General features: G+C 51.7%; 1 protein-coding gene across 3 annotated transcripts; it reads right to left on the bottom strand.

Moving 5' to 3' along the window:
- Positions 1-199: 199 nt before the first annotated feature.
- Positions 200-18909, bottom strand: SELENON (selenoprotein N). 3 transcript variants are annotated; one of them, XM_072885030.1, is made up of 13 exons: positions 18721-18859; positions 17082-17288; positions 13957-14074; positions 13020-13150; positions 12319-12531; positions 11343-11467; positions 10386-10523; positions 8636-8717; positions 7454-7642; positions 6265-6370; positions 5275-5387; positions 4472-4573; positions 200-3260 (listed from the first exon to the last, which is right to left on the bottom strand). In XM_072885030.1, exons 4-13 carry the CDS (start codon positions 13056-13058, stop codon positions 3090-3092), a joined length of 1278 nt encoding a protein of 425 aa, XP_072741131.1. In that variant the 5' UTR covers positions 13059-13150; positions 13957-14074; positions 17082-17288; positions 18721-18859; the 3' UTR covers positions 200-3089. The 3 variants fall into 3 exon arrangements, with proteins under 3 accessions (XP_072741131.1, XP_072741129.1, XP_072741130.1); XM_072885028.1 differs by lacking the exon at positions 17082-17288 and having other exon boundaries at positions 13900-14074; positions 18721-18909; XM_072885029.1 differs by lacking the exon at positions 17082-17288 and having other exon boundaries at positions 18721-18907.
- Between the last annotated feature and the right edge of the window lie 188 nt (positions 18910-19097).

The following is a 19097-nucleotide window of genomic DNA, read 5'->3' on the forward strand; positions in this document are numbered from 1 at the left end:
GCCGGGGCGCGAAGGGGGGTAATGGCGTGTGGGGCCGCGAGGGTGACGGTGCCGCGGGGAGCCCCGGTGTGAAGGACAGGCCGCCCCCTGCTCACACCGACCCATTCCCGCCGCCCCCCTCCCACCTCCCCGCTCCCCCAAACCCGGCCCCGCCGCCCCCCGCCCGCCCCGGCGGCGGCAAGAACTGCAGGAGGCCGAGGGTGGTGGGACGGGTTTAACGAGTGCAGCTACAGCCGGGCCCGAGGGCCCGTCACGCCAACCGGCACCGAACCGCGCGGGGCTGCTTCCCCCCGGACCCTCGCTGACAAACATCGGCCCTGACCCGGCGTGGGTTTCAGACCAGAGCGTCACAAAGCACAGGAGGTGGGGAAAAGCAGCACCTCCTCCCCCCCGAGGTACCACAAACCCATCGGAAAAAAAACGTAGCAAGTTTACAAATAGGAGATAAAAAGCTTGGCACGGATTAATAAAAGCCTCAGGCGACAGCTTCTATCCACAGCTCACCCACGGCAGCAAATGGGTAGTGACGGATCAATTAGGTTTGCAGTTAATGGGTTATCGGGGGGGACAGTCGAGTCCCCCCGGCCCCCCAGACTGCTCCAGCCTTGGGGGTGGCTGTTTGGGCTCCTTCTGCCACCGCCAGACTAACCCCCCTCACCCCGAGCTCAAACAGCCCAGGGGTGCTCAGAGGTGGCTCCGGGCAGCGCTGCAAGAGCCCAGCGGTTCACGAGAGAAAAAACAAGGTACTTTCAGGCATGCCGAAGGCTTCGTGCGAGCCCGGGCTCACCGGAGGTTCAGGCACGGGCACTACTTGCGTGTGGGACTATCGCAGGCACCGTCTCTGCCAGGGAGCTCTGCATCTGCAGGATCAAACGAGTGACGCTGCCCCTTGCAACTCCCAGCCTCAGCGCGGCACAAGGAGAGGGGCTCCCCCAGCCCTGCAGAACCGCTGCTGTGCCTATTTTTCCAAGCCTTGAAAGATAAAAGCAATCCCTGCGTGCTCGTGCTCAGCCACTGCCCTTGCCGGCCCCTTCTGCTGCAAAACCGGTGGGAAGGAAAACAAATGGAATGAACTCTCCACCCGAGCAAACTGACAGGCACCACTTCGAAGTCTGAAGCCCCTGATCAAGGGGCTCAGGAAAGATGTGACAAGAATACCTCACATCAAGCTTTGTAAAAGTCAGAAAGGCAGATGTACACTGCGGCTGTGCCTCCCAAGGAGCCGGGGGAAGGCAGGCACTCGGTCTTCTCTGCCGCTCTCTGCTCAGGCCAAAGTCCCCTGAAGGGATGAGACCGCTGGTGCGACAGGAGCTCGGTCTCGAACGCTGCCTGGAGGCTTTGGCACTTTCCGCAGCTGAAAGCGCTGCCAGATCCAAGCCTGTCATTACTGCAGGCCCCTTGGAGTGCTAGAAAAGTGCAGAGCTAATGCATAGTTATAAAGCTGATACTGAGAAACATCCCAGGGGTAATTAATCTCACTAGAGCAATTAGTGAAGCTACACTGGTTCAGCCCAGAAGTCCATCTAAGCTCTGTCTCCAGCCACGGATACAGACAGGAGGGCTGGGGCAGGGTGGGGACAGGGTAATCATGACCCCCAGGTTCCTCCCAGGTCCTGGAGCCCAGGAATGAAAATACCCCTTCCAAAAAACCAGCTTTTCCTCCCGTTTGATTTGGTCCAACAAAATTGTGCTTCAGAGAGCAGCAAAAGCATCAACAACCATGGCTGTTTAGAGCCATCCACTGAAGATGCTTCGTCTCCTCACCTATCTACAGGAATATGCTTTAAAACCCGTTTAATTTAACCTTTCCTTCTCCAAGTTACGCTCACTCTGTAGCCAGGCATCAGTAGAGAGTAGGAGCAACTGCTCAGGGTGGTTACGGATAAGGGACAATGGTGTTCTGTCCAAACAATTTCTTTGGAAAAATCTCCTGAAAATTTCTTCAGTACTGCTGGCTTTTAAAACTGCTCAGTTCTCAACCAGTTAATGCTCTGAGGGCATGCTGAACCTCCCGTTCCCAAAGGGAACTTCATCGTGGTTCATCATTCAGTGTGACTTGGAAGCTCAGAGCAAACAAGGACGGAGCATTTCACCAACTCTGAGGAGACAGTGGGAGAACAAAGCTCTCAAAGCAGGTGGGGTGGGAGCGGCCCTGGGCTGAATGGGGTGGGGGCACTGCTCAGTACTGTGTCCTGTAGCCTGCAGCGCACGTAGTGCACTGGTGGAACTAACAGGGGCTCCGGCCCCTAACCCCCGCGAGGGAATCCACACCTGACGTCTCTGAGCTGCGCCATACCTCTAACGCCCTCGTCTCCATTCCTAATTTCACTGTGTCAACCTCAGCACCTCCCTCAGATGCAAAGAACCTGAATAAGCGAGACTGCTCTCCCACCACATCACACAGCGTGCTGGGAGGAGGCTACTCCAGAGCTCGTGCCTCCAGTTCGAACCTCTTACTTTCATGTCTACACATTACCAGCTACAGTCCCGTTATGCCACTGCTGTCAATATATGCCATCGTGAAGAGCTGGCATCCAAGCCACGGGGCAGTGACAGCTCAGAGCTGCCGCTGGCGAGGAGATGTGGAGGACACCGGATACCAGGAAGGAGCGTCCCACCTGCGCTGGATTCTGCGCCTTCGCCCTCAGGGCACAGGCGCTCACCACGAGTGTTCGGTCGTAATGGCAATGCTGTTCTCCACGATTCAACACACGGTCCAGTCCTTGAGATCAGGGGTTTCTGGGTGATGCTTGGTATAGCTGTTACACGAGTTTCACCACAGAGTCTGAAGAGGAGCTGGAAAAACGTGAGGGTGAGTGGCAAACCAAGGTGTACACACCGAGAATGTTTATAGATTCAAGTATTTTCACTCCTGTAAAAATTTGCCTGAACACAAAAGGGCAGGTTATGTAAACTGGTATCACTTGAAACTTAGCCTCAGACCAACATCCAGAGCAAAGCCAGTCCCAGTCCTGGGACTGTCTGCATCTTAACATCGTCTGCCACAAAGATGAGGAAGAATTGCTGTAATCAAAATAGATCTCTGAAGTCTTTGGCCATCTCTGTGGGGCATTCAGGTGCCTTTGTTTTTAGGTCTGCATGTATGGTTTTGCTCTTTGCAGTCCTTCCTTCAAGAACTGGAGGTAAGTTGCAGTAGAAGGGTCTTCAAAATTGGTTGAGAAACTAAAGATGCTACTTTCAACATCTTCAGGCTTCATAGAAGTAATGTCCAGGAAGTAGTTGGCATTGATATGGTGAACCTGGGAAAGAAAACAGACAAGGAGAGGAGACTTTAAAGGCCAGAACAATTCCCCAACCACTGCCTTGGCCTCTATCCAGGACATAGGCGACAAGACTGTAACAACTCTTAAAGAATCTCTAATACTTTGCAAATGCTAATTCAGCATCTGGGATTCAGGCTTGCATTTTACAGTCAGAGAAAGATGTGTAGAAGACAATGGTCTGTTTCTTCCCCCAAGAGTGCTGACCCCTCACTCAGGTTAAGAAGAAGATGAAGGCAATTTGGGAAAAATCACACAGGCATAAAACCTAGCTCTGAGCAAGGGCTGGGGAGATGGCTGCCCGACCATGCTGATTGCTGGGGCGCGTGCTCTCAGCCCAGCGTAGCTGCAAGACCAGCACCTGAGCTTCAAATGCCTCTGTGCCTTCCGCTCTGCCATGGAGGTGGGAAAGGAGGACGTGTGGCCACTGAACACAGCAACCTCGACAGGCTGAGCTGAGGCTGCTAACCAGCCCACGGCCTCATCTGGAGGAGAGTCACGAAAGAGACAGCAAGGAGTCACCGCATGTGTTACTAGCTAATATCTGGCAAGTGTGGGGCACAATCAGATTAGCCCTGGCAGGATCCTCCAATATAGACAGCCTGGCCGCTGACAGACAGCAAAGCACCACAGTGTCGAGTGTCAGGAACTGTTGTCATTCTTCAAATCCAAGGCGGGGGGGCTGTTGGGGAGCACAGCTGAGCAAAAGCATGTGGACTTGCTAATGGCTGATCTGCTGTGACAAACTTGGGGAATCAGGAGAAAGATAAATGTGCTAGAGGGTGCTGATAAGGAGAGATTTTCTCCAAAGCACGAGCGCAAGGGACAATGGGTGCAGGAAACAAGCTACGATGGCTTCCCAAAGGTCACTGGCTCCAACCAAGGACAATGAGGAATCACAGGCACACATTTGGTTCAAGTCTGATTGTTTCCCCCCTCTGCCCAGAGCTGCTGTTGTTCTGTCTCTGAATCAAAAGACTTTTCTTTCAGATTTCTTGGTAGAGCTGCTGTCTGCCTGCCACAGCATTCCTGAGAGCACAGCGCCATGAGGGACTACGGCCCCACAAAGGCTCGAGGAGCCGGGGAACGGCTGGGGGAGCAGACACTCACTTCAGGGTCTGCAGATGACCCTGAAGAGAACACGTTCTAATGGGAAGAGCGCAGCCCAGCTGAAGCGGTAATGAACGTACCACCGTGCCGTTGGGGAGGCAGATGATCATCTCCACGGGGAAGTTGTATTTCTCCAGGTGCAGGTCTGCCAGCTTGCTGTAGAACTCATTCTCTCTGTTGGTCTGTAAGGAGACCCCAAAGAAACATGTTTGCGCACACCAAAACTAGCAGAACGGCACAGGAGGAGTACACCGAACACAGGAGGAAGGGAGGGACCGAAGAGCTGCTTTGCGGCATGGTGGTAACTGGTTCCATTCTCACGATCTGCTTTACTATTCCCTTCCAGTCAGTCTCCCTCTCACATTTCAGCTGTAGATTTTCTCCCCAAACAATACAATCACCCCATCACTGGCCGTTCCCAGGCACACCAACAGTCTGATCCCAGCTTTTCCCAAAGTCTCCAGCTCTGTGACTGACCCCAGCTGACAGCATAGGCCCAGAGACAGGCTCATAAGTGGCGAAAGGTGCAATCAGGAGACTCAGGGTTCAGACAATATTTCGTTGCTCCCTGGGTTACAGAGAAATCAGTTTGTTGATGGCACAAATGGCCTTGGATGGGGCTATCTCGCAGTGAAGCATCTGGTTTAGCTTTTAAAATTGGCACCATGACAGAGCAAAGGGGGTCTTTGTGCCATTTTCTTAGCCTGCCTCCATCTGGTGTTTGCTTGGCCCCTGCAATCGCTAGGACATGGAAGGCTTGGAACCGAAATCCCCCACTGGCACAGGTGTGAGCTCCCCGCTCCTGCTGGCACCCCCGTGCCAAGCACCGTCTGCGTTCACCAGCACCGAACGCAAAGAAGGCAGATGTGGCTGCAACACTCACCTGCAGCTCTTCCAGCTCCTTCACCAGCGACCAGCTGCTAATGAAGCTCTCGTTCAGCAGAGCGAGGATGGGCGAACTTTCCAGGACGGTCTCCCGGAGAGTTCGCCCCGAACCTGTTATAGGAAGAGAGGCAGACAGTGGTTTGCTGTGTTTCCTGAGATGACTGTTGCCATGTTTGATGCCACCACGATGCCACCGCTCTGATTGCTGGGGCAGCTGGCTCAGGCTCCCCCCAGCCCAGCCCACTGTCTTTTTTCTCCTTTGTGGGTAGTTTTCCACAGCTTATTGTTTCCCGTGTGTGCTGCTGGCAGAGAAGACTCAACAGAGCGGGCCCCAGCCACTTGCAAGGCCACAGAAGGACCACGACAAGCTTGCCATGGAGGCTGACTGGTGTGGTGCATTTAGGAAAGGATCAGGCCCTGCGGATCCACCCCGAGTGCCTCTTGCTGTTCATGCCGAGCAGAGTCCATACACGCTGGAGAGTTTTTAAGGGCAGACACGACTAAAGATATCTGCCCCTCTCCCACCCATCACTCCTGCTCAATGTGGCATGCAAGTTCTTAGGGGTGTGTGGGGGAAACAGCTACACACCAGGACAACCCCAAGCCCACATCTGGCTCTGGCTTCTCCTGTGCAGGTGTCAGGGACAAAGCAGAGAGCAGTGTCCCTTTCACCCTGCAGATGCTGCCTCTACCCAAGCAGACTGAGAGGGGAAAAGAAAAGAGAAAGACCAGACCCATGCCTCCACCTTGACAAAGGCACTTGAATTAGCAAGTTGGTCTAGGGCTTGTCTCAAACAGATCTGATCCTGCCACCTCAGCTCTGATCAGTAATTCCCCACTTCCAGCCCTTTTCTATTCAGCGTCTTCAGTGCCAAAACAAATAACACAACATTTACCACCAGCTCTTGACCAGCTCCCTGACCCCGAGCTCTTCTCAGAGCCTGAAGGAGACACATGATTCCTCCAGCCACACTGGGAATGTCCTCACCTCAGCAGGACTGGTCGTCCAGGGCACCCCACAGCAGGATTGAGTGCACCAGCTTCTTTTCTGCTTTTGCTCTCTCAAAAGCTTGTGTGAAGGGAAGATAGGAGACCTGGAGGCAGAGAGACAGCTTGAGAAATAGGCACAGAACAGCCCATCTCAAATACGAGCAGGGTCTGAAGGAATCAGACCTGCCACATCCCACAGGTGACACACACAGAGTTTAATCTCCAGTAGATCCTGCAGATTAAACCAAATGACAACTGTGTTGCTCTCCCCAGGGACAATTTCATCTCCCGGTGAGACTGTAGCGAGCCCTTCACAGCATGTGGGCTGTTACCAGCACCTGCAGAGCCCCATCTTTACACACTGCAGAGAGCATCTGCACAACTGTGGGCAGGGTGTCTGCAAACACACCTCAGCAGCCTGGGAAATCTGGCCTTGAGATATTTATTACAAAACCTCACTGAAATGGCCTAAAAACTGGCTGTGAGGGACCCTGCATAGAGATTGTTCCAATCGCTCAAATGAAGGAAACTTTATTAACATCTTGGCAGCTGAAAGGGACATTTGTAAGCTCAGGCACAAGGAGGCAGCCATTGAAACGTGTCCCTTCAGCCAAGGAAGCAGTGACAGGCAGTAGCCATCTGCTCCACAGGCTATTGGCATATTATATAGTTTGGGTCACCCAATGCTATAAATTTGTGTCTCACTGCAGGATGCAGAGGCACAGGCGGATTGTGTGTTTTCTGCTGATAAGGAAAGCTTGGTCCAAAGGTAGCTGAATGTTGCAAAAGTAACGCCAGAGGAAAACCATTTGTAAGCAGCGCGATTACCTGCTTCACTCAGAAATCACGTCAGCTGCTACTGATAAGAGGAAGGAAGGATGAGCCTACATTTACAATACAAGCCTGGGACACGTGACATCTAGGCTTTGCTCCTGCCTGTGCTGCTCTGCGACCCCAAATGGCCTTTCAGAGATGCTGTACTCCCTCATCTGGAAACTGGAAGTCCATCAAGCCACACATGCAGTGCCTGGGAGGCACACGCTGAGCTGGGAGACCCTCACACTACTCTGAATGCTGCTCAGGTTGTGGCCTCTGGTTTCTGCTGGTCCTCGAGGTGGCTGGACATCTCAGTGAAGATGACCTGCCCCAAATAAATGTGCCACGGAAGAGCCCGGTCCCTTCCTCACCTTCTTAAATGGATACATGGCCACTTCCAGCTTCTGGGCTGCCTCTTCCCAGGGGATTTCCTGCTGCCAGGTTATCTCTTCGAACACAAACTGAATGGGCTCCCCTGAGGGATCCCTGCTGTCAATCACATTTCCATTCTCATCATGGATCACAGAGGGGATTGAAGGCCCTGTTGATTCCAGCTCCATCTGCAGGAGAACAGGCTGAGTTGGACAGTGCAAACATCCCACTCCTGGTTTTTCTGTACTCCAGGACAGGATAAAGGTGCAAAATAAAACTGTGCAGCTTCTAATGAAGATACCGCTTGATCTATTGTCTCCTAGAACTGCACTTTACCAGTTGCACATGCGTTTTATTGGGGAATAGCAGGAAAGCAACTTTATATTTCCATCAGTTATTGTCTGACTGTGCTCGCTAGATTGGAAATGCATGAGATGTGTTCACTCCATGTTCCCACCTTCCCAGTGGAGATTTTTGACTGTGGGACACCAGATCTTAAAATCCTTGGGACCTGCAGGGCTAGTCTGAAGCTCCTGCTCGCATCACCAGCACAGCCCTTACACAGCCCGTGGCTAGCCACAAGAGGGTGCAACAGGGAAAGCTGTTCAGGAGCTTCCCTGTAGTTCAGTGTTCTGGTACATCTGAAATGATTTTTTAAGTCTCTTTTCCTGACTTTTGGCAATTAAAAAGAAACATGGATCTAGTTTAGGAGAAAATGGGACTGTTAAATTCAGGCATTCAAAATCCTGACTTATGTTTCCTGTCCCAAAAGCTGGGATTACCACAAAATAGAGGAATAACCTCATGCAGTTTCTAAATTCAGACACACTGTTGGTCATACACCCCTCTGGGCTCAGGGCCTGGGTTCAGCTCCTAATCTTCCCCCCCGCTCCAGCCTGTCAGACAACTTTTTAAAAATGGAAAAAGTCACATAACTCCAGGAGCTTAGGATTCAACCCACAAAGCGGGAAAAAATAAAATATCACAAGAACTGGCAACAGGGAGCCACACAGCTGCAGAGGACATACACAGATCAACAGAGATTATATTGTTATATTGAAATGTTCAAGAGAAAGCTCTAAAGAACAGGGATAACTGAGGTTATACAGTTTAGGGGCATGGCAGCATATATCGCTGCTGAGATGCTGTACGCACACAGAGGACTGAGAGTGACTACAGACCTGAGGCAGGTAACCGATATCCACTTCCATGTTGCTGCTTTCACTCGCCCCATACAGCCACTCCATATCAACGTTCAGAGACCTGCAAGGTGAACCCAATGTGTTTAGAGTCATCCAAGGCGAAAGCTGTGTATGGGAAACCCCAAACGAATGAGAACATCCAGTGCTCCTCTTGCAGGGTCAGCACTGAAGCCCAGAGCCTCTGGCTCCTTGGAGATCACTGTGTTCCCTGCACAAGACCAGCAACACTAGCAGCAACTCTGCTGGATCAGGGCCCAGGCACCCACCCAACACTGGGCGAATGCGCTCACACCTTTGAGTACTGTCAAAGGAAGGAAGAGAGAGGTGTCTTTGCTCCCCTTTCCTTTCCAGGACTTAACTTGCACATTCTGATCCTGCTGAACTTTTAAAAGTGTTTTTTGGAAGCAAAAGGCTTTTGTAAGGAGTTGCTGGCAGAGCCGTAAGTGTCTGCTTGCTGTAACAAATGTGCTGACAGAGCCATAGGGATTGAGTCGCCAGGGTAATGTTATAATAGAATTTTCACTCCAGCCGTCATGGGCAAAGAGATTTGAAGCTTCTTTCCCTGAAATGCTTCCAGCTGCTTGCCAGAGAACAGGAATGAGCTAGTGTGAAGCTATGCACACAAAACCTTAACCTGTGAAACACTAAGCAAAAAATATGTTGAAGCAAGAGCATCAGGCTTTGCTGAACTTCAGTGCTTTGAGCCAGGCACTGGGATTGCCAGGGGCTGCCTCTCCACACTCTGCCCATCTCTCCCCATCCTCCAAGTACCAAGGGACAGTTACTGGTGAGCGAATCAGACCCTGAAATGGGTCAGGGATCCTCAGCAACTAGTAGAGGTGCATTTGCCAGTTTTACAGGCAACTGCAAAGCTCAATTCACTCAGATTTTCCAGGCACTTGGCTGAAAAACATGGGCTCATCCATCACAGACACCCGAGGAGCCTTCTGCAGCTTGCAACAGGTATCTGACATCTGCAAGAGTCCCTGCCACAGCCAGGGACTGCTGGGACGGGTCAAGGGGAGCAGTGCTTGCAGCAGTGCTACTAACGAAGAAGCTGATACCTGTCTCTAGGGCAGTATCAGGACAACTTAAATTCCCCATGTCCGTGTGTCTTCCCATGTGCCTGCAGGTACCTCCCTCTAAAGTGGTTTGGCACAGGACAGCTCAGGCTTGGACGCTCAGCTGAAGCACATGCCAGCTGCAGCCAGGTTGTGCAAGGACATCCATCCCCAACCCCATGCTCCATGTCCCCAGCAACCTCTGCCCTGCTTCTCCCCTGTCTCTCCTCTGCCCTTGTCCTTCCCTGCCTCTTCCAAGCCAGATGCCCCCCAGACCTGTTGATAAACAGAGCTATTCCTGAAAAATCGCATCAGAACCAGTTTAGGGAGCAACTGTACCTAGAGAATTGAGGACACGATGACCGTGATGACCGCTGGCAGAGAAGGATATGTGGGGAAAACAGATAAGCAAAGAGCAGAACTAGCCTGCTTTGGGTCAGACTGCAGATCTGCCTCCCCTGCATGAACCAGGATGCCCACATACCACAAGGGACAGAGCTGTCACCGCACCCATATCTTCATAAAAAAAGAGCCCACCAGCCTCCCCCCACACACGGCCCCCACTCCTGCACAGGACAGGATCCCAGAGCCCCTGGGTTCCACTGGGCCTCACTTATAACAATCCTTAAGTCTGTTCAGCACCCAGGAAGAGAGAGAAACAACTGTACCTGTTGTTAGGGACAAAGAGCTTAAACTCTCGGACATGGGAAGAATCCTTGGAGAGGATGATGTAACCTGTGAACTGGCCTGGGGAAAACCAGAAGGGGAAGTTTGGTGGCTCATTCAGCTGGAACTCAGCGTGGATCCTGAAATGAGAAAGGAGCCATCAGCTACAGTGCCGGGAGGAGAGAATGGATCAAGCACTGCAGATGACAGCAGGGAGAAGCGACCTCCAGGCACTAGAAATTATGAAGCTAAATTGGGGCAGAGGTTCAGTTCAAAAAGCTTTTCATGTCACACAATGAAGAGGGTAAAAAACTGGAGCAGATCCCCTGGGTCAGGATCATCTCCAATACTGATGCCTTTTGGAACTGGGCAGTAAGTGTCCATCCAGGAGGGATGAATCACATTATCATTCCTTGAAACACAGGAACAGACTAAGATCCCTTCAGCCTGCCTTCCAGCTTGATCAGGCAAACAAAAGCTGTGTGTAACACTCCCAGTAAACCAAGAGAACAATTCCCCAGACTCTCCCCCTTGGAAAGGCACTCCACTCCCTGATTAAACAAAATCTAACCAATTCTGTGCTAATCAGACTCTCCCCTTTCAGCCAGGGGTAGTTCCAAAACAAGGGTGATGGAGGAAGGCTGCTGTCCTGGATCTGGGCAACAGTCTCTGCCTCACCAGGGCCTCAGTGACACTGAGAACACGGGTGCCCTCTTCGGGCATCAGCAAAGCATCACACACGGGAAGAGCTGGCTGTGAACCACCCTCTTCCTCGAACTGCTTCACCTCCCTCCCAGCCAGGACACATCTGGTCTTGCTTGAGAACACGACTGCACATGCAACAACAGGCACACTCTCTGCCATGGGCTCACAGCAGCCTTCTCCACTCCTCTGAGATATGGAACAAATTCAGAAGTGCCCCGAAACCTTCCTCTAACACCCCAGACCCATGGCCTTACCTGAACGCTATGGTGTAGTAGAAGGTGCTGATGGCTTGGATGCAGGCCACAGCTCCTTGGGGAGCAAAGCGGGTTTTTACGAAGGGACGTGGGTGGAACATGCTCAAAAGCCTGTGGATTATGATCTAGAGGAAGAATTGTAAGAGAGCAAAAATGAGAACAGTTCCTTCACTGCAGGTCAGCTGCAGTTCCAAAGTAACTCTCCACCAGATCAGGAAGCCAAGAGAACTGCTATGACTTAAAAATTAGCTCAGAGACCTACCTAATCACAAAACAAGGAGATAAAGCAAGAGACTGCTTTTAAAAATAAATCCATCTTCCATGCTTTTTATGCTATTCCCATTGTTTGCCAGTTTCCATCATCCTAGTCGGTTGAATGTCTGAGTACGGTAAACTGATCTACAAGGCTGCCTCCATCAATACTACTTAAGACTTTGAAAGAGTGGGTATGCAATCAATAAACACACCAGGCTGCGAAGGTATATCAACTATGTGATCACTAATACCTACCCGGGCACCCCGGGGAGAGCGATATACACGCCTGGCTTTACAAACTATGTATACACATCGTTTCATTTGTCAATGAAACGCTCACCTCTGGGGCGGCACTTGGCAACTGTTCCACAAGGCACGATCACTTCATACAAGTGCTTCCTGAATAACCCTCTCCCCTCCCTGTCTGGGAAAGACTAGCCTAAAAACCCAAACACTTAAGACGAAGCAAGATGAAGTTACTCAAGTCAGCCTCATCTGGCCATGACAGACACCCAGAGCTTTTGCCTGCTCTCAGTTTTATCTCCAATTTAGGACACGGTGCTCCTGGCTGTACGCTGCAGCCTTTTTGCTCCCTTAGAAAGTCCAGGGAGACATAATGCAACAGCCTTGTCCGCTCTTGGGACTCCTGCGATTCATCTGGGCTATAAGGCAGAACATTTATACAAACTCAGGCATACAGAAATTAAGTTTCCTATCTCACCTCTTTGCCCTTGGGAGGTGGAGGGTAAAATCTGTTGTTGGAAAGATACCCAGTGAAGATGTTCAATTCACTAGGAATTATCCACCACGGATCCCCAAGATCCAGTTTATTCTTTGGAGGAAGAAAGGCTTTAAACTGTCTGGCAAGCATCACGCTCATAGGGGCTGCTGGGGCAGTCCAATTCCTCAGCCCAGACAGAGCGACATGAGAAATCTGTGAACAAAAGACACTATCAGAGCCTAGACTGGACTCTTCAAACGTGCAGTAGTGCTGATGGATGTAAGCAGGCTTTGGAGAAGGGGAAAAAAAAATACCATGTTTTAAATTCTTCCTACCACCCCAACCACCACCAAATAGTTCTGCCAACTTTCAGTTATGTGAGTAATAGGAAACGGGAGAGAGGGGAGCATACCACATAACACCACTGCTTTTGGACTTAGCTCCAGGAGAGCCATCTCTAATGTTTGCTTCAAGCTGCCCAGGAAGGGCGTATTAATTCGGGCACAGTGCTGCTGAGTGCACTGAAAACAACAAAACACTGCAGAAAGCTGTGAGCTTGCTCATCAAAGCAAATCCCATGGGCTTGAGCAAGACCATCTCTCCCTCCTAACGCACTAGAACTTTTTCCTGGTCATGTTACCAGCCCATTGGATGTGTTTATACCAGAATTTCTGACCATACACATCCTGCATGATACCTACTCCCAAGAAACCGTCTTTGCTCTTCGTCATCGTTTCCATGACCAAAGGCTGGAATTTAGCCACAACAGACAACGTCTCCCCGCCTGGATCAGGCGTCTCCTCCTCTTCCAATTCTGAGATGGGAGCAACCCCTAGACAAAGGGACAGGAATTTAAGCAGCTGTTTTCCCTCCCTCCCCTTTTAAGCAATTCTGAAGTGATTACACATTTATCCTGGCAAATCCAGGAGCACTGGGAGCTTCCCAGCTGTCGCTACACTGTATGCAGTGGCAGAACTCAGACCCACTCCAGAGACCAGCTTCGGCTGCATGAATTAAAGGGGAGCCCTCCTTTTAGTGGGCAACTCTCTAAACCCCGTGGCTCAGTTAAGCAGTCTCATTTCAGGGATCAGAACACATGCTTTAGCCAATTCATTACAGCACAAGCAAACAACTATCTGTATTTCGACTGTACTGCAAGCTCTCCTGTACATTATCATCACCGCACTTCTTCCTGCTTGGCACCACCAAGAGACATTTGCCACATGCTGATACAGTCTCCAAACATGATCCCTCACAACTGCTATCTGAGAGAGACTGCTACAGCCGGAGGAGCATATGAATGAGATGCTGCGACTCTCTAATAGTTTTGGCCTAGCCTGGCCTGAGCTGTATTTGTTGCATTCACCCACCCCAAATCCCCTTTAAGCTCTAGACAAAGTTATCTTATGTACTTTGCTAGGACAGCAATGCGATCTTCAGTCTTATAAAAACTCTACTTTGTGAAAGTAATGTCTAGTGCTTAAACCTTTTCAAAAACATGTAAAGCTTAGCAGCCTCTCTTCATGTAAATAAGACCCAAAACAGCACCCAGAAAAAAATAAAAACTGTTGAGTGCATTACCTTTGGCTTTTGCTTGGTCTGTGCAGAGAGAGCTCTGCAAGGTAGACAGATACCTACCTGTCAGCTTCTCAGCTATCGGCTTGAACTCTTCCGGACTGAGGTACAGGTCGTTGTTTGTGTCCAGAGAAGAAAAGAGAAACAGCCCCTCACTTCCCAAAGACTTCAGTGCCAGCTCCTAGTTCGGGAAGAAGAGGCACGTGAGATTTCATTCCAACCTCTTGCAGAAATTCACTCCAGCCCCTCTCAACTTCAGAGTTAATCTGCATTCTTTACAGCACACAAACACAGCCATCAAATTGAAAGATTAACGCCCCTTGGCAGGATTTTGTGCTATTTACAATAGGGATCGGTGTCCAGGAACTGTTGGCATGAGCATATTAAAACTACATCTGGCTGAGTAATTCAAACTGAATCATTTGCTCAGAGTCGGCCTCAAAGTCTTTTGTCACAAAAATTTCCAACTTTTTACGGATAGTTAGTCCTAAACCTGCAGATATTCAGAGCACCTGGAGATTGTGATTTCTGTAATTAACTGATGCGCAGTGAAACAAAGGCAGTCAAATACATGACTATCCACATTATGAAAACACAAAGGAAATTAATTGAGCTCTCGTAACTCTGCAGAAAGCAACTTAAACCCCTGCTGAGATCCACGTCAGCATTACCGTGCACAACTGCTGTGCTCTAGTCTGGTTCCCCTCCAGGTCTCCAGCCTCAGGACCGGACAGAGCATTTCGGCCCCTTGCTCCGCAGGGAGCACTGCCTACCCATTCAGCCATACACTGGGGACCCACAAATCTCATGGTCTTCTCCAGAAATTTCTGCACGATCCCAGCCACCCTGTGCCTCAGTTTCTCCCTCTGCGAAGTCCACACGGAGAACATCCAGTGGAAAACACCACTGAAACGCAATGTCTCCCTTGGAGCAGCCCCAGAAAGGCTCTAGATTCTCCTGGTCATTTGCACTCCGCAGCACTCGGCACTGAAGGGAAAGGGACAACTTGTAGGCAGAAGAAGAGAGCTCCACGTTGGTGTGAGAGGAAGAGAGAGACATAGCAAGTCAGACAAGCCACATCACTGCCAGCCAGCCTGCACCACATCCCCTGTGAACTATCATTGGGGGCAGCTTCCCCTGCCACCCCCGTAAAAGCCTAAAGCTGCAAGAATAAATACTCTGTATTCTGCTGTTTAACCGTGTTTATTCTCTATTGCCTGCAGCACCATTACCATCCCCAGAGCTCCTGAACTAGTTTATTTTCCATCTGTTGCCTGCCAGCCTGAAGCAGCACTAATACAGCCTGGAAGGCTTTGCTCCTGTCAACTGCAGCAACAAAAGCACTTAAGAGCCTTCCAGGGCAGTTTCAGGACCGAGACAGACAGAAATAAAGACCCTGGAATACAAACCAGAGATCTGGACACAGACATGGCTGAGGAAAGACAAGGAGAAGAGTGCGCAGGAACTATACAGCTGAAAAAAGGAATGAAGGAACAAGATGCTCATTTATCTATGCACAGGAACAACCCACTTCAGACTGTCCACGTTCCTGGGGCCAAAACTGTGCCTTTGTTCCCCAAATGGATGGGGATGCACATCCTTGGCCCTGTAAATAGATAACAACATTTTCCTGAGCAACTGCCCTGTTCCCCAACAGCCAGGTGCCAGGCTCATGTTATGAAGCCTTGGGCCAGGCTTCAGTACCCCTCTCGGCTCTCGATCTTGCTTGTGCACGGCACGTAATGCATTAACCTCGTAAGGGCACGTGTGATCGCTCAGTGTCTGGGAGCCGGCTCACGGTGCAGGGAAGCGTGCAGGGAGCGCACGATGGCTTCCTCCTCTGCAGAGGAGGCTGTCCTGGATGCGTACTGAGCTCTGAAGAGACAGTCCATTTCCTAGTCCTCTCCACAGCGCATCAGCGATTCCCTGCTGATGAATCTTTTAGAGTCTCTCTTCTTTTTGCACTTCACAGACACGGACCTCAAGGGACGGGAGGCAAATAAGCGACAAAGTTTTTAGTTGGTTAGACTGCCTGCTGCTGTAGTATTAGCAAAAAGTCATGATCGTTTACTTAACAGGGCTGAAGGCAGAAAGAGAAACAGTTATACCCCACACATACAGAAGAACGTCTCTGACTGCGTCTAAGACAGCAGAACGTGAAGGGCAGAATCTGGGTGCCTGGTGTTGGACATTAGCATCCAAAAATCAATCTAAATTGAGAGCACGCTCCCATCCCCTCAGCCTGCACTTTCACATGGGTTAAGCAATGAAAAACCATCAGCTGCAGAACCATCAGATAATTATTCCTACAACCGTAACTGGCCAGAGATATGGTAGCTTTGCGGTCAAGCAACTTATGTGTGAGCACATCTCACACGCATGCCAGCAGCCGGCTGAACGCAGCCTCCCTGCTAATAGGATTGGTACCGGGCTCCTGCCTGCTCCAGACGACACTGCCCGCTCCTGCCTGCTCCAGACAATACTGCCCGCTCCTGACGACACTGCCCACTCCTGCCTGCTCCAGACAATACTGCCTGCTCCTGCCTGCTCCAGACAACGCTGCCCTCCCCAGAGCTAGTTAAAACAGCCACTTCTCCAGCAAAGGCGTGCTCCAGGCAGTACTGGCACAGTGCATCAGTTCTGCACAACCCTGCAGGACAGATCGCTCCCTTCGGAAACATTCATTTCTACACTCACTAAGCATGGCAGCTCAGCGGCAGCATCGCACGAGCCCCTCCGCACAGCCTCACCCACACCGGGACCGCAGGGACCCACCCGGCCAGAGATAAGATCCCAGCCATGGAGGAACAAAGACTTCTGCAGAGCACGCACCAGTCCTGCTGCACTCAGTCAAAAGGGATGACAAAAATTATGTTGGAAAGGGGAGAGAGATGTCAGGGCTTGGCCTTTTGCTTTCTGATAACATTCACGTTAAAGAAAGCTCTTCAGAGCTTGTGGTGTTTTTCTTTTTTTCTTTCTAATCTGGGATTATAAGAAATAAAAAGTTTCCCTGTTTGTGCCAGAGGAGTAAGACTGAGCTTTTTCAGTCTTTTTGTAGAGGAGGAGAGTTGTGGTTTTCACAAAGAGTTTTCTTCTCCCACCTGCTTGTGGGTTGTTTAGCTAAATAAACATTTCCATAGAAAGAGGCAAGACATATGTTTCAAGCAAGACGAAGGAAAAATAAAAACCTTGGGCTGTTCACATTTTGTTCTCCTCTCCAGCAGTGCCCAGTCACAGCCGTCTGCCTGTCCTCCAGGAAAAACAAAACCTCCAGAAGACCTGGCTTTTTGTCAGGCAGGGCTGAGGTCCTCTCAGCCAGCCTGTGAAGGACTGTGCTGACCCTTCTGTCCCTGTCGGAAGAATTCTTCTCATTAACTGGTTTGAGCCATCTTCCCCTTTTTGCAATGCAAGAAGAGACAAAGAGAAGAGGCATCCTTTAAAAACACTTTTTACTATAGAAATATCAAGAACAAGAAGTCTGCTCTTTTCTGTGAACCTTTTCAGACGTGCAAGGACACATGCCAAAGCAAAGAGCCAGGGGAGCACGACCTTTAACAAAAGTATGCTTTCTCCAAAGCACACAGCAGTCATTTGAATTCTATGGATTACAATCAAAAACAATGTCAATCAGCCTAATTTAGAAAAAAAAACCCCACAACAAAACCCGTAAAAAAAAAAAGCCTTCCTGTTTTTCAGCTCACGTCCTCCATTCTTTTGCTGCTTCTACAGTCAGAGTCGCTCAGGGCACGCAAGATCTGCATTTCTAGTCTGAAAAAAACCCACAACCCTCTGAGAGTTTGGGGCCTTTTTTCCCAGGGAATAAAGCAGGAAGGAAAGACACCTTCAGAGGCCACGTCGCGAGGAGCTGCGAAGCGTTATGCCAAGAGCAGGTGCTCCCGCTCTCACTCCATCTTCTGGCAGGAGCAGCTGGCCTCAAAGGCACGGTCACTGCCGGTGCCTGATGGTGACCACAGCTCTGTTTCAGCCTGGTGGTGGCCACCACAGTCCCCGTGGCCACTTCAAGCCCAGTGACCACCACAGCTCTACAAAACCTCAGCCTGGCAGTGGCTACCTCAAGCCCATAGCTACTGGCATGTGATGAATGGCACAGCTCAATGGTCACCTCAGCCTGGTGGTGGCCACCACAGCCTGGCGGTGGCCACCTCAAGCTCCATGGCCGCTGATGCCTGGTTGTCCCCACAACCTTGGCAGTGGCTGCCCCAGCTTCATGGTCCCCGTAGCGTGGCGGTGGCCAGCTCAAGCTCCACAGCTGCTGATACCTGGTCGTCCCCACAGCCGCTGATACCTGGTCGTCCCCACAGCCTAGCTGGTGACCATCATGGCTTCGCAGTCACCACAGCCTGGCGGTGGCTACCACAATCCCGGCAGCCACCTCAAGACTGCAGCCACCAACGCCCTGTGGCCACCACAACCCAGTGGCAGCTACCACAGCTCTGTGGTCCCCTCAGCTTGGCGCCAGCCACCTCAACCCTGGTGGCCACCTCAACCGAGCAGCCACCGATGTGTGGCGGTCACCTCAGCACGGCGGCAGCCACCTCAGGCCTGGTGGCCACCTCAACCCCAGCAGCCACTGCCGCATGGTGGTCCCCTCAGCCCGGTATCGGCCACCTCAACCCCGGTGACCGCCTCAACGCCCGCGGTCCCCTCAGCCCCGCGGCCGCCCCCGCCCCCCGACTCCCACAGCAGCGCGATCGGGTCCGCCCGCCATTTCATCCCTCCCTCCCCTCCATGAGGGGCAGCGCGGCCTCAGGACCGTGTGTTCGTCCCCCTCCTCCTTCCCCCGCCACCTCTCGCCCTTCCCGTTACCTGCTGCCGGGCTGCCTCAGCGTCCCGGTAATACTTAACGGCGACCAACGCTGCTAAAGCGGCGAGGGCCAGAGCCAGGCGCGGAGGGGCCGCGCCAGGACCCGCCATACCCGCGTCGCTCAGCGCCGCCGCCGCGCCGCCATGGCCGCGCCGGCCGGGGGAGGCGTCAGGCGGGCAGCGCCCGGCGAGGAGGGGCCGGGGCCGGGCGGGGGCCTGCGTCCTCCCCGCGGGGCCCGGAGGGGAGAGGGGCCGGACGGGGCCGGAGGCCCCGTCCGGCCCCTCTCCCCCCCCGGGCCCCGTAGAGACCGGCGGAAACCCCACTTTGTAGCCTTAAATTTATCCGCTGCGGGAACTCTTGGAGGAGATTAATCACCCTC

This window comes from Ciconia boyciana, chromosome 21 (assembly GCF_034638445.1).
Source record: "Ciconia boyciana chromosome 21, ASM3463844v1, whole genome shotgun sequence".
NCBI lineage: Eukaryota > Metazoa > Chordata > Aves > Ciconiiformes > Ciconiidae > Ciconia > Ciconia boyciana.